Consider the following 27,819-nt stretch of genomic DNA (forward strand, 5'->3'; position numbering starts at 1 on the left):
CCAGTAGCTCGGCTGCACCGGGGGAGCCTGTGTGAGATGGCGGTCGACGACGCTGCTGCTGGTTCTGCTGCTGTTTGAGGACGGTTCCGGACCCCCGCTCAGCCCGCAGCCGGTCCCAAACTACCGAACCGCTTCCGAAGCGTCATGGAGGGCGGAAAACCGAGCCTGGCGCTGGTGTTCCAGGCGGTCCAAGCCCTGTACAACGACCCGGACCCGGCCGGGAAGGAGCGAGCCTCGCTGTGGCTCGGGGAGCTGCAGAGATCGGTGAGGATATCCCCGAACGAGGGACCCGGTTCGGGGCCGGTCCCGCCCCGGGTTCCGGCCCGGGTCCACGCAGTGGCCCGGGCCGGAACCGGGGCGGAACCGGCCCCGGTTCCGGTTAGCATCACAGCTATTTGGGCTAGTAGCGTCCAAATGAATGGGGGGAACCGGACTCCGTCCACGGAACCGATGTTTTTACACTCACGTGCACGCGCGCGCCCCTGGGGGGGTTTCAGAGCGCGTGCGTGAGTCGGAACCAAACACCGGGTCGGGGTCGGGGATTCGGCCCGGTTCTGGTGGCCCGGTTACCAACTTTACTCAGGGAAACTTCCTCATTCAACAAAAGTTCAACCAGAACCAGAAGCAGCTGTTATTAAACTTAATAAAATGGTTAAAAACATGCTGAATATTCTCTCTTAAAATGAGTTGGTCTTATTAAACCTAATAAAAAAAAACAAATAATATTGAACATTCTGTCTTAAAATCATGACATTCTCTCTAAAAATCATTTAGTTGTTAAACTTAATAAAAAACAAAAACATATTGAACATTCCCTCTTAAAATCGGCTAGTTAATGTTATACTACTATTAAACTTAATAAAATGGGTAAAAAAATATTGAACATTCTCACTAAAATTAGTTATTAAACTTAATAAAATGGGTGAAAACATGCTGAATATTCTCTCTAAAAATCTGTTAGTTATTAAACTTAATAAAAAACAAAAAAAGTATTGAACATTCTGTCTTAAAATCATGACATTCTCTCTAAAAATCGGTTAGTTATTAAACTTAATAAAATGGGTAAAAAAAAATATTGAACATTCTCTCTAAAATTAGTTATTAAACTTTATAAAATGGGTAAAAATATGCTGAATATTTTCTCTAAAAATGAGTTAAAATTATTAAATTTAATAAAAAATGGGTAAAAACATAATTGAACATTCTCTCTAAAAATCAGTTAGTTATTAAACTTAATAAAATGGGTGAACACATAGAAAATTCTCCCCAAAAATCAGTTAAAGTTGTTAAACTTAATAAAATGGTTAAAAACATATTGAACATTCTCACTAAAATTAGTTATTAAACTTAATAAAATAGCTAAAAACATATTGAACATTTTCTCTAAAAATCAGTTAGTTATTAAACTTAATAAAAAAAAACAAAAATATTGAACATTTTCTCTAAAAACCTGTTAAGTTTATTAAACTTAATACTACTACTGTCTCTAAAAATCAGTTGGTTATTAAACTTAACTATTTGGGCTAGTAGCGTCCAAATGAATGGGGGGAAGCGGACTCCGTCCACGGAACCGCTGTTTTTACACTCACGTGCACGCGCGCGCCCCTGGGGGGGTTTCAGAGCGCGTGCGTGAGTCGGAACCAAACACTGGGTCGGGGATTCGGCCCGGTTCTGGTGGCCCGGTCACCAGGTCCGGTTCTGGTGGCCCGGTTACCAACTTTACTCAGGGAAACTTCCTCATTCAACAGAAGTTCAACCAGAACCAGCAGCGGCTGTTATTAAACTTAATAAAATGGTTAAAAACCTATGGAATATTCTCTCTAAAATTAGAACTTAATAAACTTAATAAAATTGTTAAAAACATGCTGAATATTCTCTCTGAAAATGAGTTGGTGTAATTAAACTTAATACAAACCAAAAAAAAAAATTGAACATTCTCTCTAAAAATCAGTTAGTTATTAAACTTAATAAAATGGGTAAAAATATGCTGAATATTTTCTCTGAAAATGAGTTAAAATTATTACATTTAATAAAAATGGGTAAAAACATAATTGAACATTCTCACTAAAATTAGTTATTAAAATTAATAAAATGGGTAAAAACATGTTGAACATTCCCTCTAAAAATCTGTTAAATGTATTAAACTTAATACTACTACTACTACTGTCTCTAAGAATCAGTTAGTTATTAAACTTAATAAAAACCAAAACAAATATTGAACATTCTCTCTAAAAATCAGTTAGTTATTAACCTTAATAAAATGGGTAAAAACATATTAAACATTCTCTCTAAAAATCAGTTAGTTATTAAACTTAATAAAATGGGTAGGAACATTCTGAACATTCTCTCCAAAAATCAGTTAAATTTATTAAACTTAATACTACTACTGTCTCTAAAAATCAGTTGGTTATTAAACTTAATAAAATGGGTAAAAACGTGCTGAATATTCTGTCTAAAAATGAGTTACCCTTATTAAACTTAGTAAAATGGGTAAAAACATGTTATTTAATAACAGTGATGATGAAAGTCCCTGCATCTAATTCTCTTCAGGTTCATATAGATTTACTAAATTCAAATATGTGATCAGGTTCTCCCCACAGAGCCTCACGGTCCGGTTCCTGTTGACAGCTGTGCTACCGGACTCCGTTCACCAAACGGCTGTTTTTACCGTCACGTGCACGCGCGCCCCTGGGGGGTTTCAGGGCGCGTGCGTGAGTCAGAACCGAACACCGTGTCGGGGTCGGGGATTCGGTCCGGTTCTGGTGGCCCGGTTACCAACTTTACTCAGGGAAACTTCCTCATTCAACAAAAGAAGAACCATAAGCAGCTGTTATTAAACTTAATAAAATGGGTAAAAACATGCTGAATATTCTCTCTAAGATCAGTTAGTTATTAAACTTAATAAAAACCCAAAAAAATATTGAACATTGTCTTAAAATCATGACATTCTCTCTAAAAGTCAGTTAGTTATTAAACTTAATAAAATGGGTAAAAAAATATTGAACATTCTCTCTAAAATTAGTTATTAAACTTTATAAAATGGGTAAAAATATGCTGAATATTTTCTCTAAAAATGAGTTAAAATTATTACATTTAATAAAAATTGGTAAAAACATAATTGAACATTCTCTAAAAATCAGTTAAACTTATAAAACTATTGAACATTCTCACTAAAATGAGTTATTAAACTTGATAAAATAGGTAAAAACATCCTGAATATTCTCACTAAAAATCGGTTAGTTATTAAACTTAATACTACTACTGTCTCTAAGAATCAGTTAGTTTAGTTTATTTCGGTCATGACATCACAAAAAAAAAAAGAATAAAAATGACAACAAGAAAACAAATACACTGTTCAAAGAAAACATTACAAAAAAGTTTCCAATATACAAATACCATCTAAACCGAAAAATGTGTAGGCTGAAGCAAAGCTTATTATTTGCCTACCCTTAAAAAGATTAATTAAAGTAATAAAAGCAAGAAGTAAGAGAAAAGACTGCCAGTAAAACAAATTGCCTCCATGGGGATAACAAAGATTCCTCAAGAAATAAAAAGAAATTAAAAATAAAGGTGCAGTCTACATGTTACCCATCCATGTTTTTTTAAATAAGTTAAGGTTCTACATAATTTCAAATCCCTATCTAATTTATTCCATACATCCACCGCTGCCACAGTAGTGCATCTCAGTTTGGTGTTGGTGGTATTATTAAACTTAATAAAAACCAAAAATAATATTGAACATTCTCTCTTAAAATCATGATATTCTCTCTTAAAAAATCAGTTAGTTATTAAACTTGATAAAATGGGTAAAAAAATATTGAACATTCTCACTAAAATTAGTTATAAAACTTAATAAAATGGGTAAAAACGTGCTGAATATTCTCTCTAAAAATTAGTTAACGTTATTAAACTTATTAAAATGGGTAAAAACATGTTATTTAACAACAGTGATGATGAAAACATTCTGATCATTTCAAGTCAGTTAACGTTATTAAACTTAATAAAATGGGTAAAACATATTGAATATTCTCTAAAAATCAGTTAGTTATTAAACTTGATAAAATGGATTAAAAACATTTTGAAAATTCTCTCTAAAAATCAGTTAGTTATTAAACTTAAAATGGGTAAAAACATATTGAACATTTTCTCTAAAGTTAGTTATTAAACTTAATAAAATGAGTAAAAAACATTGAACATTCTCTCTTAAAATCATGACATTCTGTCCAAAAATCTCTTAGTTATTAAATGTATTAAACTTAATACTACTACTGTCTCTAAGAATCAGTTAGTTATTAAACTTAATAAAAACCAAAAGGAATATTGAACATTCTCTCTAAAAATCAGTTAGTTATTAAACTTAATAAAATGGGTAAAAACATGTTATTTAACAACAGTAATGATGGAAGTTCCTTCATCTAATTCTCTTGAGGGTTAATAAAGATTTATTAAATTCAAATATGTGATCAGGTTCTCCCCACAGAGCCGACCGGTCCGGTCCCAGCTGGTTCTGGTTCCAGCTGGTTCCGGTCCCGCCGCGCATGCGTCCAGGTGTAGTGACATCACTTCCTGTCCCGTGCCAGGTGTAGTGACATCACTTCCTGTCCCGTTGCAGATGTACGCCTGGGAGATCTCGGACCAGCTGCTGCAGCTCCGGCAGGACGTGGAGTCGTGTTATTTCGCCGCCCAGACGATGAAGATGAAGATCCAGCTGTCCTTCTTCGAGCTTCCGGCAGAGACCCACAATGCACTGCGAGACTCCCTGCTGATTCACATCCAGAACCTTAAAGACCTGTCCCCGATTATCGTCACCCAGGTAACGCCGTTTCCCGGGAAACAAACCGCCGTTGGTTGTTTTACGGCGTGACAGAAGCGGAGGGGGCGGAGTCAGCTCCGGTTGTCCAGTTCTTCTTACTCGCTCCATGACTCGGGTTTTCAGGATCCAGATTTGAGGTTGTGATTGGTCAACAGGTGCTGACTCCGCCCCTTTTTATCAGTAAAGCGTCTCCAGGAAACACCAGAGTCACATGATTTAGTCCCATGTGACCCGGACAGATTGTTTTGTCTTTTCTTCGTGTGTTTTTCTATTTTAAAATCTCGCCGCTCGCCTCCTGATGTGACGGCGAGCAGCATGTTCATGATTCCAGCCGGTGGTGTGTTTTCCTGAGAGCGTGGATGCAAATCCCTCCATCCAAACACGCATGTTTGTACTTCTGGGGGTTTATTTGTGTGGGGATGCAAATTCTGAGGTGATCCACTGTGACTACGTTTACATGCAGTAAAAATTGGGGTTAAGGTCAATATTCCAGTTACTGAAACATTGGGAATAATCTGTTTCCATGCGTGAGCAAACAGGGTTATCCCTGTTTACATGGTGATTAATCATTTGGGATATCTGGATCAAACCAGCAACGCATGGAGAACATCATGACGCAATTCCCGTCATTTCCTCTTCTTCTTCCTGTATCCAAATCCACAACAACAACAATAACAGCAGCACGGCGGATAATCAACAGCCCAGTAGAAGTTGTTTTGTTTCGTGGCCCTGTAGTTCTCCTTTTCCAGCGTCTTCCAGCGGAGCTTGATCTGGTCTGACGTTCGTACAAATGCTGCTTCGCCCAACTTTTCTCTCACCTTTTTGTAAATCTCGCTATCCCGGTACTTTCTACCGTCTACAAATGCCAAAATGTTCATATCCTTCATTACATTTATGAAATGATTAGTCTCCTCCTGGTCTTGCGTTTCTCCATGTTTATAAGAACTTCCTGGACTCAAAAGACCAAGATTCTTTGCGAATAGAACATGCGCAGAAAACAAATTCCTGTTCCTTTTGATGGGGGTATCCCGTTAGGTGATACATGACCAAATATTCGGTGTTACAAAAGGATAGGCCTTTCTTCGTATGTCTGAAGATCGATTTTTTTTTTTTCATCATTACATTTTCGGTGAACTTTAATGCCAGTATTCACGTCATTTAATTCACACATGTGTCTGGTGTGAAACTATCAAACAATGAACATGGCGTTGAAGAGCAGCTGCAGCGTTAACAAAGCGCCGGCTTTGAAAACTCCTGAACTAAATGAACTTTTCTTTAGAGAAAATGCTGGGTATTTCAGCTTAAATTTCTAAATGTTATATTGGTTCAATGAAGTTCATAATATTTATATTTACTATAGCTTGTTTGGTTTCTTTATCGGACACAGTTTGTCATCACGTACCTTAAAAAATACCTGGTGCATCATAGAAAGCTGTGTGTCTGGTAACAGAATAAATCAGACAAGCTAAAATTATTTGTTTACTGCATGAGCTGTTGCAATTTACTTCTTTTTTTGCACTTTAAATGGATATTTATTTCACAATAATTATTGTGAAATTATTATTTCACTAGTTATTTTACAGTCATATAATTCAGGCAACAGCTCAAAAAACTGTTTTAATAACACTAACCCACATCAATATTGGATCGGATCGAATCAAATGGTGATAATTGATTCTGAATCTTAAGAATCTGAATCGAATCGATTCTTGACATTTGAATCGATCCCCAGCCCTAGAAAAGGAGTAACCCAGGGATCATTTTTGGGTTTTTAGTACAGCAATATGAGCAAATTCCGGTTATTCAAAGGGGTTATTGGTATTTACATGGCCGTTGTGCAACCGGGTTATTGCTAATGTTCTGGTTAGAAAAGGGTTATTGATGCATGTAAACGTAGTCCGTGTTTCCGTCACCAAGCTTCAGTTTGTCCTCATTTCCTGTTCTCGCGGGCGTTTGTTACGTCAGCCGGTGGTTTTATTAACCGACCCGGAGGAACTCGGGATTGAGAAAGTCTGTGTTGAGCAAGTGGAAGTTTCAGGCGTGTGACCAAAGCTCTCGTTGTCTCAGCTGGCGCTGGCGATCGCCGACCTGGCGCTGCAGATGTCGTCCTGGAAGGGATGCGTTCACACGCTCATAGAAAAGTAAGACCTCGCAGCATCTCCCGGGTCCTGTAGCTGATTGGCTGTTGGGAAGGTAACTGACTCACCTGTTGTCTCCCCCCCCCCCCACAGGTACAACAACGACATCAGCTCCATGCCCTTCCTCATAGAGATCCTGACGGTGCTGCCGGAGGAAGTGCACAGCCGCTCGCTACGGATCGGAGCCAACCGCCGGACGGAGATCATCGAGGATCTGGCGTTCTGCTCCAACACCGTCGTCACGCTGCTGGTTAGACCCCCCCTGTTATGTTTCCTATGTACCGCCGTGACTCGGCAGCGTTGTAGATCTGAAGTAGGTGAAATGCTTAGTCGGGTTCTGGACGTTACGAGCAAACGTTGGTCCCAGGAGGCTGCAGGTTTGTGGACCCCAGTCCTGATCTTCTGATGCTCCCTTTTCCACCAAACCGGTTCCAGGGCTGCTTCTGGTTCACAACTCTTTCAACTAGGAACTATCTGAGAACTGGTTTGTTTTTCCAAAGCTCGGGTCCTAAGGGGAGCCACTTCATTACGTCTCTGCAAACGTCAGTTACGTCGCTGCGTTTGTGTGAAAGTTGCAGCAACAACAAGGTATCTGGTCCACGTAGCTCCTCCGTGGACACATCTCTAATGGCGCTTTTCCACTAGTACCTACTCAGCATGACTCGACTCGCCATGTCCCGGTTTTGAGCTTTTCTACTACGGGTGGAGGCGTGACGAGTTGATACTTTTCTGTATCTATTCTGCCGAGGTTCTAAGCGGCTGAGTCGGCTGTATCTGATGTCATCACACTACAGGCCACCGATTGGTCGGGGGATTGGAGTCAGACGTCTGAGTCAGGATGTGACATCAGAGAAAGACGGCTTCCTCATTTTATTTCACCAGCAACGGCAGCAGAAGTCTGTTTGGTGATCCAACTCTGAGGTGCAGATGTTCATAAACCTGGTGCTGAGGAGAGAATTGAAAAGGGATCTAGACGATAAGGAACGACCAGATCTACCAGGAGCTCTGTCACTTCATAGCTGCTCACGGCTACCAACGGACTTTTCAGCAGCAGAAACAAACTAAAAAACATTAAAAAAGCGTTGCCGCGTAAAGCTTCTCTCACTCTCTCTGTTTTTTACTTGATATCAAACACAAGTCACAGACCCAGCAGAACATCTATCATCTCCTCCAGGTTCTACATCTTTAGTGTTGTTGTCTTCTTCGTTTAGATCACACAATCAAATACGTCACAGCAGCTTCGCTCCAACCTCCTACTTCTGATCTGGGTATTGAAAATAAACGAGGGCGAGTCGAGTCGGGCTGAGTAGGTACTAGTGGAAAAGCTCCATAATAGGACTTGGTCCATGTAGCTCCTCCGTGGACACATCTCTAAAAGACAGGTTGGCAAAGACTTGGTGCTTCATTGGAACAGTTTTTTTCTGGCCCGGAGCCAGTTCTTTGTAAGTGGAAACAGAAAACCTAGTTCCAAACTCAGACCTGGCCCAGAAACCAGAACCAGCCTGGAACCGGTTTGGTGGAAAAGGGGGTAATGAGACAGAAGAGGTTTCTTCCTGGACTCGTCCAAACAAACCGTCCCGGACATGTTGACCCGCTCACCGAGGCCTTTAGGACCTCACGGATTCCTGCGTTTACCTGATTGTTGCCGAGCCTTCTGAGAAGTCCGAGTGTAACCTTTCCCAGCAACAATCCACTGCTTATATCTTGCCCCTTTGGCATCGTGTATAGAACCCCCTGATGCTCCATTAGCATCAGGCCCGTGTTTTTCCGGAGGTGTTTGAGCTGCTTAGGGCGTCCTGGTGACGGTGTCTTTGCTGCTCCCCAGACGACGTGCGTGGAGAAGACGGGGAACGATGAGAAGATGCTCATCAAGGTGTTCCGGTGTCTGGGCAGCTGGTTCAACCTGGGCGTCCTGGACAGCAGCTTCATGGCCAACAACCAGATCATCATGGTCCTCTTCCAAGTGCTGGTGAGCTGCCGTCACACACCTGGAACTGTTTAGTGTTTATTATTGTTTAGGCAAGGCTAGTTTATTTGTACAGCACAATTCAACACAAGGTCATTCAAAGTGCTTTACATCAACATTAAGCGACAAGACACAATTAAACAGTAAATGACACATAAAATGATGAGAAAAGAGGTAAAATAATAAAAAGCTGTTAAAGCTTGTTAAAAGTAAGGGCAGTAGAGTACAGCAGGTACATCTCATTCCCACAATGGCAAGAATTACGTTTCTATACGGTCAAAACGTACAAAGACCAGGTCAAATACAGTATTACAGAAATAATCTGTAACAATTCGTACGGTGAATTAAACCGATTTGACAATTCTATGCCACAATGCCTGCATTCAGGGCTTATCCATCACTATTGTTGTTGGCTTTATCTCGAACAACAACAAATCACCATCAAATTAAAAGCGTTGAAATACCAAAAAAAGCAAAACAATTTAACAGTCTCATCCAGAAATAAAGAACAACAGCAAAATAATGTGTTGGAGAGGGAACAGGAGGAAGCAGAACGCTTATTTAGTCCCTTCCTCACAATATCATGTGCCATAGAAAATATACAAATTCAAATAAAATAAGAAAAGAAAGAAAAAACTAAATTATAACTTCAATGTTTTCAAGGCCTGAAAAGTGCTTGAATTTTAGTTAAAGTGCTTGAAATTATTACTCTCTTTCACAAAATTGGGATCAGACTGTATAGTTTAGTTATTACAATGAGAAATAAAATCAGTAAGATGAAACATAACTAGATGTTTACAGCACGATACAATGTACATAATTGTGATAAAAAGCGGAAACAATAATTATGAGTGTATATATATTCCTATAGATGTTTTACCTCAGCTATAAGGTGCTTGAAGATTTTGAAAATGACCCTTGAACGTGCTTGAATTTGACCTTGAAAATGTGTAGGAACCCACTGTAATACAGAGTTGTAATCCATTCGTGAGGCGGTGTGAGTGACGGGTCTGTCTCCACAGCAACGGGACGAGACGTCCACCAACCTGCACGAGGCGGCGTCGGACTGCGTGTGCTCGGCGCTCTACGCCATCGAGAACGTGGAGACCAACATGGCGCTGGCCCTGCAGCTGTTCCAGGGCGTGCTGACGCTGGAGACGGCGTACCACATGGCCGTGGCCCGGGAGGACCTGGACAAGTACGGCGGCGCGGCCGGTGGCCCGGTGGGGTGTTCTGGGGGGGTTCCGGGGTCTAAGCTCCCGCTCACGTCTGCCTTGTGTCCCCAGGGTGCTCAACTACTGCAGGATCTTCACTGAGCTGTGCGAGACGTTCCTGGAGTCCACGGTCCGGACCCCGGGTCAGGGTCTGGGGGACCTGAGGACGCTGGAGCTGCTGCTGATCTGTGCAGGGAACCCGCAGTACGAGGTGGGGAGTTTCACTTTCATTTCTCTCTCAGGTTTTGTAACTGGGCCCGGCAGGATGTTTACTCACGGCTCACTGCCGTAAAGCCGTCCGACCGCATGCCGGAGGTTTAGATTCAGATTGTTGGTGTGTAAGACGACCTGGACAAGCTGTGATGTCACCGCTTTTCTGGAGGGGGGATTGTTTCTTAAACCTTTTCTTTTTGCTCCGAACAAACGCGTCTGGATTCTACGGAAGAGTATTAGGGCCAGGCAGGAGAAAACATATTTGAGAGGGGAAGATAATATTTTATTGTGCACTTCAAGTAAAAAGTCGAAATGTCGAGAAAAAAGTCAAAATGTCGATTTAATGTTGAAATACAATTTCGTGAAAAAAGTCAAAGTCTAAACTGGACCTGGACCTACCAGGACCAGACTCCCTGAAGTGGCGTGAAAAACTCCAACCTGCTGATGCTGCTGATGATGAACGTGTCGACGTAGGACGAGCTGTGAACACGAACCGGATCTATAGATAACCCACAATGTCAATTATGAAGATTTTTCGCAATTTTACTGGTTTATTATGTGATTATTTTATTTGTATTTATTTTTTTTCCTTCCCCAAACGATTTAATGGATTAAAACTCTGGGACACTAAATGCAGGATATTTAAGTAAAAATGTTCCTGTTTAACATGCAAGTACAGCTCTGTTTTATTTTGTTGTAATTGTACGTATGTTTTTATTTGTATTTTTTTTTATTATTTTTTACGTACGTACGTTTTCTATTTTTCATTTTTTATTTAATTTTTAATTTGATATTTTTTAAATTTTAAATTTTTAAATATTTTTTTTAACGTGTACGTTTCATTTTTTTATTTAAATTTTTTTTCGTTTTTTTTTTAACCTCCGTACGTTTTAAACAGGAGCGGTCTTAAAGGGTTAACACTGATAATTCTGTGGCGTCTTACACCCGGCAATGATGCACAAATGATGTTGACACGCTGCCCCCCGGTGGTCAGGAGTGGTATTACTACATAAGGGGTCGTGTGACTAACGATCCGGTTTAAAGAGCCAGATAATGGACCTAATAAGTCAGTCCACCTTTAGTTGACCCCTCGTGGCCATCTGGGTGAGGGGAGCTGGAACAGACCTCCGGGTGGTTCAGTTACCCTCCGGGGTCTCGGTACCGGCGTTGCTGGTTCTGGGGTTGTTGTTGTTTTCTGTGTGGGGGGTTCTGGTCCTCATGAAGGTCCGGTGTGTTTCACATCCTGGTTCTGGTCCCTGCCGTCCAGGTGGTGGAGATCTCCTTCAACTTCTGGTACCGGCTGGGAGAACACCTGTACAAGATCAACGACCCGGCTCTGCACAGCATCTTCAGGCCGTACATACAGAGACTCCTTCACTGTCTGGCCCGGCACTGCCAGCTGGACCCGGACCACGTAAGAGCCCGACCAGAACCAGAACCAGAGCTGTGATCAGCTGAGCACTAACATGTGTCTCCTCCTCCCCCCGACAGGAGGGAATCCCCGAGGACACAGACGACTTCGGGGAGTTCCGGATGAGAGTCTCGGACCTCGTCAAGGACGTCATCTTCCTGGTCGGGTCCATGGAGTGTTTCTCTCAGGTAACGGCAAGATTCAGAATCCATTATCAAGATTTGATTCGATCCGATATTGATTTGGGTTAGTGTTATTAAAACAGTTTTTTGAGCTGTTGCATGAATTATATGACTGTAGTTCTGCAACACATTAATACTAGTATTATATTGAGATTCAACAGCAAGTATTGGCAGCTAATGATGCTGTAAGGACCAATCAGCTCCCAGAATGCTGATAGAGATGCTTTCAGAAACATCGTGGGGCAGAATTACCAAACAGATCCAGGGCAGTAAACAGAGACGGATGAAATCGGTTTTATTTTTTAACACATTCCGTTAAAATTTTTTTTCCATTTTCGGTCTATTTCGGTTTTACATTTTTGAGAATTTGGTTTTTAGCATTTTATGCAAATGTAACCCCAAGACAGTATATAAAGTAATGAAATATAGACAATTTATGCAATTGTAACTGAAAACTTTAATGTTTTCATACCTTTAAACATATTTAAAGGCAAAAACATGGCACCAGTTATTCTGGTGTCCAAAAAAAACAAAAAAATACCAAAAGTTGTAATGATGAAAAAAAATCGATCTTTAGACATACGAATCAATTTTTAGGAATTAATATGAGAATTGATTTAGAATCGGAAAATCTATTTTATCAACACAGGCCTACTCGCTATAGCGCGGTTCACCTTTCACATCTCGCTGCATCGTGTTTCCAGCTCCATGGTGTGGTCAGTGGTGCCAGTGGTGACCTCAGGAAGACTAGCTGGTTGCTATGGCAACAGCTAGTCGGGATCCTTAATAAAATCAAATGAAAAGGTTGAGCTTGTGTTTGCAGCTGTACTCCACGCTAAAGGACGGGAACCCGCCCTGGGAGGTGACGGAGGCCGTCCTCTTCATCATGGCCTCCATCGCCAAAAGTGTCGACCCGTGAGTTCTGCCGGGCCGGAGGCGGGTGGGGGGGGTTGTGTGTAGAGATGCACCGATCAGGATTTTGAGGGCTGATCACTGATCTCCAAAATCCGTATCTGCCGATCACAGCGTGAAATCCATAAATTCATTAGCAGCAGCCAACTTTGGAAACTCAATATTCTCCTTCGTGTGAAAATCTTTCAAATGTCTTATCAGCTTCATTGTGTTGAAAATCTTTTATAACATTCCTCCTCGGGGTATTTCCTTTGCATACAACTTGCAAATTTGTTAATTTGTTGTCCTATTCGGACATTCAGTGCGTTTACATGGGAAGTTTAATTCCTCTTTAATTCACAATCAGATTTTAAAATGGGTAAAAATTACCATGTAAACACCTAATTCCGAATGAAAATGGCCATTCCGAATTAAACTTAATTCCGAAGTAAGTGGCTGGTTTATTCTGATTTTAAATCCTAATAGAATAATTCCAGATCATGTTTACACTCATTCCTCTTTAAATTAATTCCGGTTTTTCTTTCTGCTCGTTCCCTCGCCCGTCTGTTTCCATGACGCTTGTATTCCGCGCTGGGCTTGTTTTCAAAACAAAGTTTCAAGATGGCAGCACGCAGTAAACGGTGGTCAAGAACAGAGACCATTTATTTAATAAATAGCTTAGAGGACCTGGAAATAATTAAGAGAACAGATGGCAGAAAACATTGAGTTTTCAAAGTTGTAGCGGCTAAATTTGTTTTTCTTCCAGTAGACGTAACTTCCGGCCCTCCTATCCAATCAGAACATTCCCAACCCCCAAACTTTAAGAGGAATTGGATAAATGCGATCAAATGTGTTTTCCATGTAAACCTCAATTCGGAATTACTATTTCCATATAAACTCGAAGGAAAATAGTTTAATTCGGAATAGTTAATTCCAAATTAAAAAAAAACATGTAAAATCATGTAACCGTGGCCATTGTAAAACTCCCATACTGGCGACGCCATTTTCAGTGTTGATGCTCTGTAGAGATGACCACGCCCCTCTTAGGAGACCTGGGAGGTGTGGGAACGTTGTTGTAAAAGTCATCTGATCGGCTGCTTTGAACTATTATTGTCCGATCTCCGATCAAAACCGATCGGTTGCCGATCGATCGGTGCATCTCTAGTTGTGTCGGGGGTGTGGAGCCGTCTGACCCCCCGTGCGTCTGTTTCAGGGAGAACAACCCGACGCTGACGGAGGTGCTGCAGCAGGTGGTGCTGCTGCCGGAGAACGTGCACATGGCCGTGCGCTACACCAGCATCGAGCTGGTGGGGGAGATGAGCGAGGTGGTGGACCGGAACCCGCGCTTCCTGGGTGAGTTCTGCTCCGTTCTGTCCTGTCCCCGCCTGGACCCCTGACCAACCCCATCTATCGCTATTTTCAGTAGAATACTGCTGAATCAATCTTGTATTTTAACTTATTATAGCTTAATTTATCCATATATTGTAATTCTGTATGGGCAGCTACTACTTTTCTCAATAAGATCCTGCTAGCTCATAGAAATTTTTGAGAACTTACTTTTGCCAAAAAAACTGAATCTTCTATTCTTATTTTTTAGAAAATTTATGTATCTGTCTTCAATGTGAACATCTATCAAACCTGTGTGTTTATGTATAAGTGTTTATATTCATCTCATCACCTGCCACTCAGCTTCCAGAATTTTTAAAAGTTTTCCTCAGACATCCGTTCATATCAGACACGACACTCAAAGGACTTTCACCTTCACACAATCAACGCACTTTAAAATACAGACGACCGTCCCTATGGAACCTACCTACATCACTAAAATCAATATCTTCACTGGCTTTGTTCAAAAAACACTTGAAAAAATCATTCTTTAGTTAAGATCAGAAACACTTCTGGAGTTGTTAAATTGTACTTCTTTTCATGCAATTATCCTACATCTTCTTTCCTATCTTTCAATAATTCAGCATTGTTTTTCTTTTTTTCATGATAAATTGTCTTTTTCTGTTTTATATTATGCATTTCTATATTATGTTCTTGCTTTGAAGTCAGCTGCTACTACTGCTTATGTTTGTTTTATAAAGGGGGGGATTTTTCATAAGCCTTTTTGGCTTCTAGCTCTCCTGCACAATGCTTAATTTGACCATTGTTTTTACTGTTTATACAGGTTTTGTTTTATGTGCAAATAAACTAAAATAAAAACTACCCCCCCCTCTGATCCAGACCCGGTGCTCAGCTACCTGATGAAGGGCCTGAGGGAGAAGCCGCTGGCGTCGGCGGCCGCCAAGGCCATCCACAACATCTGCTCCGTGTGCCGCGACCACATGGCCCAGCACTTCCAGGGGCTGCTGGAGATCGCACGGTCGCTGGACTCCTTCGCCCTGTCCTCCGACGCCGCCGTGGGGCTGCTCAAAGGTACGCGGGCAGCACCGAGGGGAGGGGAGGTCACAGCCGGGTTACGGGTCGTAAAGGTCACATGTGGGTTAAGTCAGTGTCCACACCTTTCATATTTTGTACCGACTCACATCTGAGGGGGCGGGGCTCATCGGTAACTCTGGAAGCTCCGCCTCCTCTTTAAAAAGTCTTAAATTCCATTTTTGCTAAAATAAAGCCTTTAAATGTCTTAATTTGTCTCTAGTCTCAATCCAAGTGTCTTAATTTTAGAGATAATTTATCTGGTTCTTTAAAAAAGTTTTGAGGAGAATCTCCTGCGGAGGTTCTAAATCTCTGTTGCCAGGTTGGGCAAGTTTCAGCCCAATTGGGCTGAAAAATAATTATTTGGGCTGCTTTTCCTGGTTTTTACTAAATATTTAGGAGAATTAGTTTCCCTTATGGCAGAGAAAAGTAGAAACTTACACAATAAACTCACTGATATTATATTTGCTTTAATCTGGGCTATTATTATATTATTTTATATTATTTGGGCTATTTTGTGGTGTTGTGAAGCTTCATTTGCTTATGACTTGGAATTTATAACGCATTTGACATTACGGTTTTAACATGGAGAATGTATTTATTTTAGCTGGTTTTTCGTTATTTCGGTGGGTTTTACATCACATTTTGGCTGGAACCTGTCAGATCTGGCAACCTCAAATCAGCGCTGGATTTCTTAGTGACTTGTCTTTTTGGTCTTAAATTTAGTTTGAAAATGGTATTTAAAAAGTCTCAAATTTAAAGCCGTCAAACCTGAACACTCGACAGGAACGTTTGAGAGGATGTTGAAGCCTCGAATGTCAGGAAAACATCATAATTGCCTAAAAAAGCTGGACCCTGGTGGTCTGGATCTGGACCACCTCTGACCCTCCTCCCTTCACCTGTGCAGGTACGGCGCTGGTTCTGACCCGTCTTCCTCTGGAGAAGATCGCCGTGTGTCTCAGCGACCTCTGCGCCGTTCAGGTCATCGCACTCAAGAAGGTGAGTGGGCGTGGCTTTAGCTGCCAGGGGGCGGGGCTGCAGGGACACCTGGATGAACCCCCCTCACCTGTCTGTCGTTTCAGCTTCTGACGGAAGATTCTACCAACGGGAAGTCGGCCGACCCGACCGTGTGGCTGGACCGGCTGGCCGTCATCTTCAGGTGGGTTAGTGACCCGCAGGTGGAGAGAGCAGATAGAAGGCAAGCTTTACAAGTCACAGTACTTAACTACAGTATCAATCAACATGCCCAGCAAATACTATAATCATTTGTGGGGCTGAAACAATTCCTTGAATAATTCGATTACAAAAAATGATCGAGGAATCTTCTCTGCCTCGAGGAATCGTTTGATTTTGGGGCCACGAAGGCGGGGTAGCCTGAGGTTTCAGTCCTAACTCTAACGGTCCGTTCTCCCCTCAGACACACGAACCCCATCGTGGAGAACGGCCAGAGTCATCCCTGCCAGAAAGTCATCCAGGAGGTAAGACCCGTGACGCGGCGCCGCTCCCCGTCCTCGGCGCGTTTGAGTGACTGCCAATGAAACGTGTTGATGAAAAGCCGGTTGTGCTGCAGATCTGGCCGGTTCTGTCGGAGACGCTGAACACGCACCAGGCGGACAACCGCATCGTGGAGCGCTGCTGCCGCTGCCTGCGCTTCGCCGTGCGCTGCGTGGGGAAGGGCTCGGCGTCGCTGCTGCAGCCGCTGGTCACGCAGGTGAGAACCAGGTCCCCGAGGTTTACCTGAACACGCCGCCGTGGTGGTACCTGTCGTCATGACAACCCCCGTTTGTCCTCAGATGGTGAGCGTGTACCAGGTGTACCCCCACTCCTGCTTCCTGTACCTGGGCAGCATCCTGGTGGACGAGTACGGCATGGAGGAGGGATGCAGGCAGGGGCTGCTGGACATGCTGCAGGTGAGTCGCCCGGCCACACCCATGACTCTGGAGCGCTGCGTTACCGCTGGGCTCAAACCAGGGCGGATCTTCAAAATAAAAGGCCCTCAAGGGCCTCCGACAGTCTGACAAGGTTAACGGTCTGGAGATCTGAACTAGAGATGCACCGATCGATCGATCTGCAAGAATAGAATAGAAAGTGTGAAGAGTTTTGCCTCACTCACAACAGTTTTCTTCACAAGCGGCGGATGCTATCCCTAAAGCTTTCACAAAGCTTAATAATTCATTTTTATTTTAAGATTTAATTCATTTTCCACAGGAAAACTAAGGTTTAGTTTACAACTTGTATCAACTCAGAGAGAGTGGCATTAATGTGTGTGTTGGTCACATGTTGTTTTTTTCTTATTGCCATAAGAAAGCTGAAGCTGGTAGGCAGAGTCTGAGTTGTCTCTAAGAGTCTCTAGAGGGAAATATTACACATCAGCCTGCAATTTAACTATTATAAAACTATCTATTCATGATACCTTCTCATGTCCTAATTTTTATATCTAATAATAAAACTTCAGTGTCGTACATGAGGCAACAATATTGGAGATTTTATGGATTTCACGCTGTGATCGGTCCTCAAAATCCTGATCCACTTTTAAAAAGCTGACGGCGGCACCTGAGGCACCTGAGCTTTTAACGGACGGATTAAAGCCAGAAAAAGCAGATCTGCAGATCCTACGGGACCAGAGTTTCCTGCCGCTGCACATTAATAAAACTCCCCACTTACACCTGCATTTACAACTGATGAAAGATCCAGACACCCGTCTGAGCATTTATAGACAAACACAGGGACGCCGTCACAGACGGCTCCAACGCCGCCGTGTCAAAGTATCAAGACGTGGGTTCATTAAACTCACGACATCCCCGTTGGTGGCAGACGGACGAGAATAAGGACCAGGAGGAGGGACGCCCCGATCCGACGGTTAATAACCACACAGAAGAAGAAGTACTGTTAACTCCAGAGTATTAGCCGCTACTTTTAACACTGAGGCTTATAATACGGCATGTTTTTTTTTCATGGCGCCAAAAACCATAGACCAATAGAAAATTATGAGTAGTTCACAGCGGTCCAATGAAATGTGCGATATATCAAGTTTACGTTCACAGTAAATCAGTCGTTAGTATTCACCCTCATCAACATTAAAGACACTTGAGGAAAAGCAAACGAAGCTGCTTTTAAATTATAGTAGGGATTAATCCCGATCAGGTGGTTTTGGCCGCGATCCGATTCCGAGTGATTTGATTGTGAGTATGACTACTCATTAAACTGACGTTTGCAGAGACGTAATGACGTGGCTCCTCTTAGCACCCGAGCTATGGAAAAGCAAAACGGTTCTCAGCTGGTTCCAAGTGGAACGAGTTATGAATCAGAACCAGCCCTGGAACCGGTTTAGTGGAAAAGGGGTATTTTAGAATCTATTTAGATATCTCACAAAAAGTAAACAAACCAAAGCACTGTTTTGATCACCCTCGATCTCGTCCTCTCCTACGGTGTCGAACCCCATAATCTGTTGCCTGTAAACTCCCTCCTATCCGACCAATACTTAATAACAACCACATCTGACCTCGGAGCCTCCCGAGCAAGACTCTGGTTTTCTTCTGACTCGTCTCTCTCAAACCAAGGGTTGGGGTCTCAGGGGACTTCCTGGTAAAATAAACCCTCGGTGACCCGGTCTTGCTGCTCTTTCGTCCCCCAGGCGCTGTGCATGCCGACCTTCCAGCTGCTGGAGCAGCCCAACGGGCTGAGGAATCACCCCGACACCGTCGACGACCTGTTCAGACTGGCCACCAGGTGAGTCTGCTACCTCCGGCTCGGTGCCCGGTTCACCCGCGGGCCCCCCGCTGGTACCGGTTTAGTTAGTAGTAGTGTACAAGTTCAAGTTAACTTTATTAATACCCGTAGGCAGATTTGTCTTGAAGTAAATGCATCTCACACACAATCATTACTGTCATTAATTTGACACAGGACAAAAACAGTAAAAACAATGAACAGCTTTGCAACAGCACAAGACAGACATGGCAGGTTCTCACAATTCTCACTGACAGGATAAAAGTAGATGTTGCCCACAGGGCAAAGAACAATGAATGAATAAAGAAAGTAAAAACCAAGGTCAGGGTTTCTAATAAATAGAAATAAAGAAGTTAGACCTCAGTAATAAATAAAAATCATTAAGATTTGTTTAAAAGAGAGACAGCAGCAGGGACGAAGCTGTTCCTGTAGCGTGTGGTCCTAGTTCTGGGGACTTTAAACCTGCGTCCTGATGGCAGTAGCTGGAACTCACTCGCCAAGGGATGGAAGGCATTATTGGGATGGAGCTGGAGCCGCTGGAACTGTTTAGCTCCAGCGACTCCAGGCCCAGCTGTGTTTCCCCAATCAGCCGACCAGTTAATGATCTGGTTGAGTGAGCTCCTTTCTTTTAGGGGCAGGTTTCCGAACCCTGATGCTAGTGAAAAAGTTCAAACATATTCAATAAAAGCATGATAAAAAAGTGTCATCATGGTCCTATCAATGTGGAAACGGGACAACTTCCTCAAACAGAACAGCCGCTGGTGTCCCTTCCTGCTCACAGCTTTGCAGTTTTCTTTAAATTTTAAGGTAGAGTCAATGATTGTCCCCAGATATTTATAGGACTGTACCTGTTCAATGACTTGTCCCTTAATCTTAACTGGTTCAGGTGTTTTGGCATTCTTCCTAAAATCAATAGCCAATAGCTAAATCAATAGCCTTGGTCTTTGTCAGATTGAGCTGTAGGTATGAGTCTTCACACCACTTGACAAAGTTTTCAACCACAGGGCTGTGGTCATTTTCATTTCCCTGCAACAGGCTAGCAATCGGAGTCATCTGCATACTTTAAAATGAGGCGGTTGTTAAAAGTACTCAAGATATATAACAAGGGTGAGAGCACACACCCTTGTGGTGAGCCTGGGGAGGAACACGTTTTGTCAGATAAAAAGCCCCCTGCTGGTGCCAGTTTTGTTAGTGGTAGTGTACCGGCCCTGCCTCCTGCTGGGTGCCCGGTTCACCCGCAGGCCCCCTGACCCCCTGCCGTCCTCTCCCTGTCCAGGTTCGTCCAGAGGAGTCCAGTCACGTTACTCAGCAGCAGCATCATCGTCCACATCATCCAGTGTGCCATCGCCGCCACCGGACTGGACCACCGAGACGCAAACTGCAGCGTCATGAAGTTCGTGCGGGACCTGATCCACACGGGCGTGGCCAACGACGTGAGTCCCGCCGGCGGTTCCCTGGTTCCCCGTGGTTCCTGGTGGTTCCCCCCCAGTTCCCAGCGTTTCCCCTGGTTCCCGGTCTCTAAGCAGGTGTTTTTGTTGTGTGTATTGCAGCACGAGGAAGACTTTGAGGTGCGGAAGCGGCTCATCAGCCAGGCCATGGAGCAGCACGGCCAGCAGCTGGTCAACCAGCTGCTGCACTCCTGCTGCTTCTGCCTGCCTCCCTACACGCTGCCCGACGTGGCCGAGGTTCTCTGGGAGATCATGGTCTTCGACCGGCCGGTGAGTCCAAGGAGACTGGCTGTCAGGAACCAGACTAAAACTAATAAAACTAAAATGATGGCTCCACCCAAAGACTAGAACTAGAGTTGGAACAGGCTGAGAAAAATAACAATCCATCCATCCATCCTTCCTTGCTTCCTTCCTTCTTTTCATCCATTCATCCTTCCTTCCTTTCATTCATCCTTCCATCCTTCCTTCCTTCCTTCCTTCCTTCCTTCCTTCCTTCCTTCCTTCCTTCCTTCCTTCCTTCCTTTCATCCATCCTTCCTTTCATCATTCCTTCCTTCCTTTCATCCATCCTTCCATTCATCCTTCCTTCCTTTCATTCATCCTTCCTTCCTTCGTTCGTTCTTTCCTTCCTTCCTTCCTTCCTTCCTTCCTTCCTTCCTTCCTTCCTTCCTTCCTTCCTTTCATCCATCCTTCCTTTCATCATTCCTTCCTTCCTTTCATCCATCCTTCCATTCATCCTTCCTTCCTTTCATTCATCCTTCCTTCCTTCGTTCGTTCGTTCCTTCCTTCCTTCCTTCCTTCCTTCCTTCCTTCCTTCCTTCCTTCCTTCCTTCCTTCCTTCCTTCCTTCCTTCCTTCCTTCCTTCCTTCCATCCATCCTTCCATCCTTCCTTTCATCCATCCTTCCTTTCATCCATCCTTCCTTTCATCCATCCTTCCTTCCTTTCATCCATCCTTCCTTCCTTTCATCCATCCTTCCTTCCTTTCATCCATCCTTCCTTTCATTCATCCTTCGTTCCTTCCTTCCTTCCTTCCTTCCTTCCTTCCTTCCTTCCTTCCTTCCTTCCTTTCATCAATCCTTCCTTCCTTTCATCCATCCTCCCTTCCTTTCATTCATCCTTCCTTCCTTCCTTTCATTCATCCATTTCCTTCCTTCCTTTGATCCTTCCTTCCTTCCTTTCATCCATCCTTCCTTCCTTCCTTCCTTCCTTCCTTCCTTCCTTCCTTCCTTCCTTCCACCCTTCCTTCCTTCCTTCCTTCCTTCCTTCCTTCCTTCCTTCCTTCCTTCCTTCCTTCCTTCCTTCCTTCCATCCATCCTTCCTTCCTTCCTTCCTTCCTTCCTTCCCTTCACCCATCCATCCATAGTTTTAGCTTAAATACAGACTTCCAGCATGCGTATAGAGCGGGCCACTCAACAGCAACTGCTTTAACATCTTTAACAGACTAGTTAAAACGCAACGACAAAAAGGAAGTAGTGGGTGCAGTACTTTTCGACAAAACACTGTCATGGACATCTCTTATTGGTAACATAGTTGCAAAAATGAGTTGTAAGGCTATTTCCATCACCAGAAGTGCTAGTCTCTTAGATGAGTCATGTCTAAAAATTGTTCCTCAGTCTCTAGTCTTGTCACATCTGGACTATTGTCCACCAGTCTGGTTTTGTGCGTCACAAAAAGAAACTCCAATTAACTAAAAATAGAGCGGCTGGCCTCGCACTTCAGTCTCCATAAGAGACGATGTGTTAGAAAAGCATCACAGATTATCATGGCTAATGGTGAAAGACAGGCTGACATGCTCTTATTTTGTTTTTAAAGAATATATATTATGTTAGTAAACCTAACTGCTTCTATCTAGAGTGGAAGAGCTTCCACCTGAGCTCTTATTACTGGACAGCAGAAGTAGTTTTAAAAACAAACTGAAAAAGATGATTTTAGAAAGGTGTGTGTATAATATCTGACTAATATCTGACTTCTTGGTTTCTTGGTAAGCTTCTGTTTTTGTTGCTTTTTGGTTTCATAAGCATATAGGTATTGAGTTGGTTTGAAAACAGTTTTAACAATCTTTTCCAATTGTAATTAGCAGTCGACACTGAGGTAAATTATTGTAATATTGTATTTTTTTCCCGTGTTACTACCATGTATAATTCTATACTTGATTGTTATTCTGTATGTTTTTATTCTGTATATAAATGTCTTGTGTGAGGAGCCCAGGAAGAATAGCCATTAGGAGGGATGGATAATGGGGATCCTAATAAATAAACATCCATCCATCCATCCATACATCCAAAAACAACTCTACTGAAGTGTCCGGGTCGTGTCTGCACCGGGGGTTCGAGTCCCGCCGCTGACGCTGGTTTCTGTCTTGCAGACGTTCTGCCGCTGGCTGGAAAACGCTCTGAAAAGCTTACCGAAGGAGACGTCGAGTGGGGCGGTGACGGTCACTCACAAGCAGCTCACAGACTTCCACCGACAGGTGACCAGGTGAGACGCAATTCCTCTTCCTCCTCCACCGAGGATGTTGGGTTGTTCAGCCGTTCAGGTGCAGGAATAAATACACGGGGGCAAATACTCGTCACAACGTGATGGAAACAAGCCGGTGAGGCGTTCAGGGACAGATGAAAGGAATTGTGGGGCATTCAGGGACCGGTCCACATGATCTTGGGGCGTTCATGGAAAGGTGTACGTGATCGCGCAGGTTTATTTCCATTTGATTTGTTTAATGACTGTTTATTTGTATTCTTTTCTGATGTTTTGTGTAATAGTTTTTTTTCTTATTTAATGCTGGAAATAAAGATTTCAATCAATCAATCGTGGGGCGTTCAGGGACAGGGATATTGTGGCGTTCAGGGAAGCGTAAACCAGAGTGGGGATTCTTCATGGTTACATACAATAGACAACAGGTCCTTAAAGGACCATGGGGCATTCTGGGACATGCTTAGCTGGCGGTGGTGCCTTCAGGGTCATGTGCAGTTTACTACGTGGCGTTCAGGGACTGGTGCAGGGAATCGTGGTGGGTTCAGGGGCGTAAACCAGAGTGGGGATTGTTCAGGGTTAATACATACAGTAGACAACAGGACCATGGGGCGTTCAGGGACACGCTTACGTGACCGTGGTGCCTTCAGGGTTGAGGAACCTCGGGGCGTTTCAGCGACGCCTGCTGCATTCAGGGACACCTGCAGCTGAGAGTGAGGACCCTCGGGCGTTTGAGCGACGCGTGCTGCGTTCAGGGACACGCGCCGCCGCCTGCGAGGGATTCGGGTACACGCTGAGAGAGCGGGACGTTGTCGAGACTCGCCCGTCTTGAGGGTGGAACGCAGGAGAACCGGAGTCTGAGACGAGCGAGTCGAGACCTGAGGAGCCGGGGGAGCCAAGCCCCGCCCCCCCAGGCGAGGTCCCGCCCCCAGGTGGATGATTGACAGCTGTTCTCTGCTTGTTTCAGCGCGGAGGAGTGTAAGCAGGTGTGCTGGGCCATCAGAGAGTTCACCAGACTGTTTCGATAGCTGCGACCTTCTCAACGCCAGGTAAGCCCCGCCGCCGTGCCCCCGCCCCCTCATAGACATATAAACGTAGACGCCCCATCGAGCACTGAGCCGTACGTCAACGTCACCGCCATATTGGATGTGGCAAGACTGCACTGTAAACTAATACAAATAAATTGACTTATTTTCATAAAGCCCCTTTCTACAAAGAAATTTACATTTTACGTCTCGTTTATTCATTCACACACGCACTAATATACTTGGGAAACAGTTAGGCAACAAATATAATATATTTAATTTTCTCAGATGGCAAAAATAAGAGCTTTATTGATCCCACATAGGAGTAATTCATGTTATATCAGCTATAGAGAACAATGTAGTGCCAGAAAACAATATATATCACCCCTCACAAAAATAAGAAAAATAGAAAAACATATTTTCTCATCAACAAAACAAATTTTTATTTAACATATTTGAACCATTTTTCAGACAAGACAGGCGGTAATTTTATTTCGTTTTTTATTTCACTTACCGGTAGTTGTTTTTTTTTTTTATTTTTAATTTGTTATTTGTGAAGTTATTTCTTTGAAAAAGGGGCAGATCAGATATGATTCTTCTTCTTTCTGCTCCCTTTTCATTCACAATTTAAGAACATTTGTGTTTGTATTGAGTTTTATTTTTTTGAATGAAATAAAGAATAAAATGAAAATGACAATAAAATAACATTTGAACCATTTTTCAAACAATAAAATAACTGAAAAAAATCTTTAAAAAGGTTCAAATGTGTTATTTTGTTACTTGAAAATTTTTAAATATGTTTATATAAAATTTGTTTTGTTGATGAGAAAATATGTTTCTCTATTTTTCTTATTTTTGTGAGGGGGGATGTATATTGTTTTTCGGCACTACCTTGTTCTCTATAGCTGATATAACATGAATTACTCCTATGTGGGATCAATAAAGTTCTTATTTTTGCCATCTGAGAAAATTAAATATATTATATTTGGTACCTAACTGTTTCCCAAGTATATTAGTGCGTGTGTGAATGAATAAATGAGACGTAAAATGTAAATTTCTTTGTAGAAAGGCGCTTTATGAAAATAAGTCCATTTACTTGTATTAGTTTACAGCGCAGTCTTGAACATCCAATATGGCGGCGACGTTGACGTATCGAGCAGCGGGCAAGAACACTCGATGCGGCGTCTACGTATATATGTCTATGCCCCCCCTCCCATAGAAGCCCTGCCCCCCAACTCTCCATCCATCCATTATCTATTCCCCCCCGTCTAACCGGACTCTGCTCTTTCAGGGTAAATTCTTAGTTGACCAACATTCAGAGGTGACGGCAAAAAGCTGCGACGGCAGACGAGGTTCCAAAGCGCTGCGACGGAGACGGAGATGGAGACGGAGACGGGGGGACTTTGAATGTGAAACAGGACGAACTTCTCTGAATCTGCCAGAGACCAGACTGACCGGACCGACCGAGTCCACCTCCACCCCACCGGACCGGACCTGACCTGACCCTACCTGCAGCAGGTAGTGGGCGGGGTCAGGTCCAGCAGGTGGGCGGGGTCAGGGCTGGATGACGTTCCAGAGGACGTGCCCGGTCGACAGTTTTTAAGAGATTTATTTTTGGGACTTTGGTCGTGATGTTCTTTTTGTCCGTGCCATAAAACAAAAACAAGAAAAAGAAAAAAAATTTAAAAAAATACAGCCAAAAAAAAAAGAAATGTTTCCCATGATGCTCTTGGCTGAGCAGCGGCGTGAGGATAATGCTGGAGGATTTGGCGTCACCTTTGACCTTTTAAACTTGGGTTTAATTTTAGTTCTTTTTTTTTTTTTTTGGTTTTATTTTATTTTTTTTCCCAGGCGAGGCAGAGAGGACTCTGGGTAATGAAAGACTGATACCATGACATCATCAATGATGTAGCCTTGTTGAAAACAACAATAAAAAAACAAAAAAGACTGAAACAACAAACAGTTGATTCAGTGTTTAGTCTTTAATCTTCAGCTTCAGAAAACAAACGCACCAAAGATGGAAGTTTAGTGTTGGTTTTGGGGCTTAAACACCCAGAAATTGAGGAAAAACCCGATGACTGAAGCCTATTTTGTTCTTTTTTTGTTGTTTTTGTTTCCACACCCCGTTCGATTAGTGATAAACACACCAGCGGGAGTCAGGAGCCCTCGCTTTTTAATCCTGCTGCTCTTTTGTTTCTTAGCAACCAACCATGGCGCGTGATTGGTCGGAGTTCAAGTGTCAGGCAGCTACAACCTCGGATGGATCAACCGTCGTGTTTCATTTCTTTTCAGTGTGCCATTATTTATTTAAGAAGCAAAAAAAAAAAACAACAAAAATCCAAAACTGTTCCTGTAAAATCAGCTTCTCTAACATCACTGCTGATGTCTTACCTTCTTGGCTTTGTGTTACACACGGGCTCTTAAATCCTGCAGTTGGATACTTAGTATTGTCTATTTTTAAATAAATAATGGCTCTAAAGGGTGAACAAACATCGTCCATCCGAGGTTTTATTTGCCGAAAACTCCGACCGGAAAACAATCAGGTGTTTTTTGTTTTTATTTTTTAATTTTTTTTTTAAATAAATTTAGTTTTTAGACACTAAAGCGGGAATAAAAGGCGGGCGTCTGACTCCCGCCGGAGGTGGTTTTCACCACGATCCCCAGCGAGAAGCAGATCAGCACCAGAGTGTACAAACACACACATACACACACAAAAACACAAAAGTTTGTATCAATAAACTGGGAAAGTTGATTGAAGCACCTGTGACTCATTCACACCTGAACTACAGGTGCCGCCGCCGTAATCCGAGCCGGACGCAGAACCGGGAGAACTGGTTCGATACCTGACACCCGGGGCCGGCTTTCTTTCCCAGAATCCCTCAGGAACCAGGTTCTAGTCAGATATCGGCACCGTTGACCCGCGACAATCGAGAAAAAACGGCTAGAAAACGGCCGTCATGGTTTTCTCCTCTAATAAAACGGTAATTAAAACATGTTTTTCGGATCAATAATCTGGATTATTCTCCAATATAATCTGATCAGGTGGGTCTTAGATCCTGTAGTCTGAAGGAATCAGGAATCAGCTGCTGACAATCGATCACCTGCAGGCTGGATAAACACAATGCCAAGAGGGAAAGAGACCAGCAGCTGTCGGCACTTAAGAGCCTGGTTCCGGTTCCAGGAGTCCAGAACCAGCTCCGACCCCTAAAACCGGACAAACCGGAGTTTGAAGGGCACTAACTGGTTAATTCATGTAAAAAGTGGAGGTTTCCTCCGGGGCTGTTGTTGATACCATGGTAACGGGTCGGTCATGTTCAGGCAGGAGCATCATGTGAATAAAGAGGCGAACGGCTGGCGTAGGAGAGAGAGAGAGAATACTGCTGCGGTGTTTATTGAACTCTGAACACTCAAAATTCACTGAAATAAACCAGTTCAACAGTGACGTCCGTGTCGTTGCTCCAGGCCCGCCGGGTTTCCGGGCTGCTCTTATTTCACACTTTAGTCGAGAGTCACGGGTAACCGTGGCAACGGGAGAGCCGTCGCCGCCAGGGAGCAGCTGATCCGAACGGGAGACGAGGAAGAGGAGGAGGAGGAGGAGCGACCCGGAACCCGAGTCCTGGCGTCCCGGATCTCACCATCACCCACTGCCAAAGAGGCACAACATCAACGTAACATGGAAGATTCGGTTAGCAGCGGCAACCGTGAAGGAAGGCTGCTGGTTCCGGTTCCAAAACTTCACAGTTAAGAGTTTAACGGGGACGTCTGGGCCCGTTGTCTCGTCGGTCCTGGTTCCGACGCGGAGGGAAGACGAGTTTCAACCTGGAATCTTTGGGGGGGCTGGTGATTCAGGGCGGTCCGTGCCATCCGTCTTTTATTTTGAAATTACAAAATAAAAATAGAGAGAA

General features: G+C 43.3%; 1 protein-coding gene across 2 annotated transcripts; it reads left to right on the plus strand.

The window, feature by feature from the left end:
* Positions 1–26,666, plus strand: tnpo3 (transportin 3). 2 transcript variants are annotated; one of them, XM_061714265.1, is made up of 23 exons: positions 1–264; positions 4,613–4,813; positions 6,881–6,954; positions 7,045–7,201; positions 8,777–8,920; positions 9,940–10,115; positions 10,204–10,342; positions 11,612–11,758; positions 11,836–11,943; positions 12,761–12,852; positions 14,042–14,181; positions 15,055–15,246; positions 16,154–16,245; positions 16,329–16,444; positions 16,664–16,724; positions 16,817–16,957; positions 17,040–17,156; positions 18,881–18,975; positions 20,249–20,405; positions 20,523–20,690; positions 22,786–22,898; positions 23,857–23,938; positions 25,206–26,666. In XM_061714265.1, exons 1-22 carry the CDS (start codon positions 145–147, stop codon positions 23,915–23,917), a joined length of 2,811 nt encoding a protein of 936 aa, XP_061570249.1. In that variant the 5' UTR covers positions 1–144; the 3' UTR covers positions 23,918–23,938; positions 25,206–26,666. The 2 variants fall into 2 exon arrangements, with proteins under 2 accessions (XP_061570249.1, XP_061570250.1); XM_061714266.1 differs by having other exon boundaries at positions 16,329–16,405.
* The last annotated feature ends 1,153 nt before the right edge of the window (positions 26,667–27,819 follow it).

This window comes from Cololabis saira, chromosome 23 (assembly GCF_033807715.1).
Source record: "Cololabis saira isolate AMF1-May2022 chromosome 23, fColSai1.1, whole genome shotgun sequence".
Classification (NCBI taxonomy): Eukaryota; Metazoa; Chordata; class Actinopteri; order Beloniformes; family Belonidae; genus Cololabis; species Cololabis saira.

Excerpts from the sequence above, each read along its gene's own strand:
- tnpo3 (XM_061714265.1), top strand. The coding sequence starts at position 145 with ATGGAGGGCGGAAAACCGAGCCTGGCGCTGGTGTTCCAGGCGGTCCAA. Across the intron at positions 18,976-20,248 it reads CTGTTCAGACTGGCCACCAG|GTTCGTCCAGAGGAGTCCAG; the intron begins GTGAGTCTGCTA and ends CTCCCTGTCCAG. Across the intron at positions 20,406-20,522 it reads ACACGGGCGTGGCCAACGAC|CACGAGGAAGACTTTGAGGT; the intron begins GTGAGTCCCGCC and ends TGTGTATTGCAG.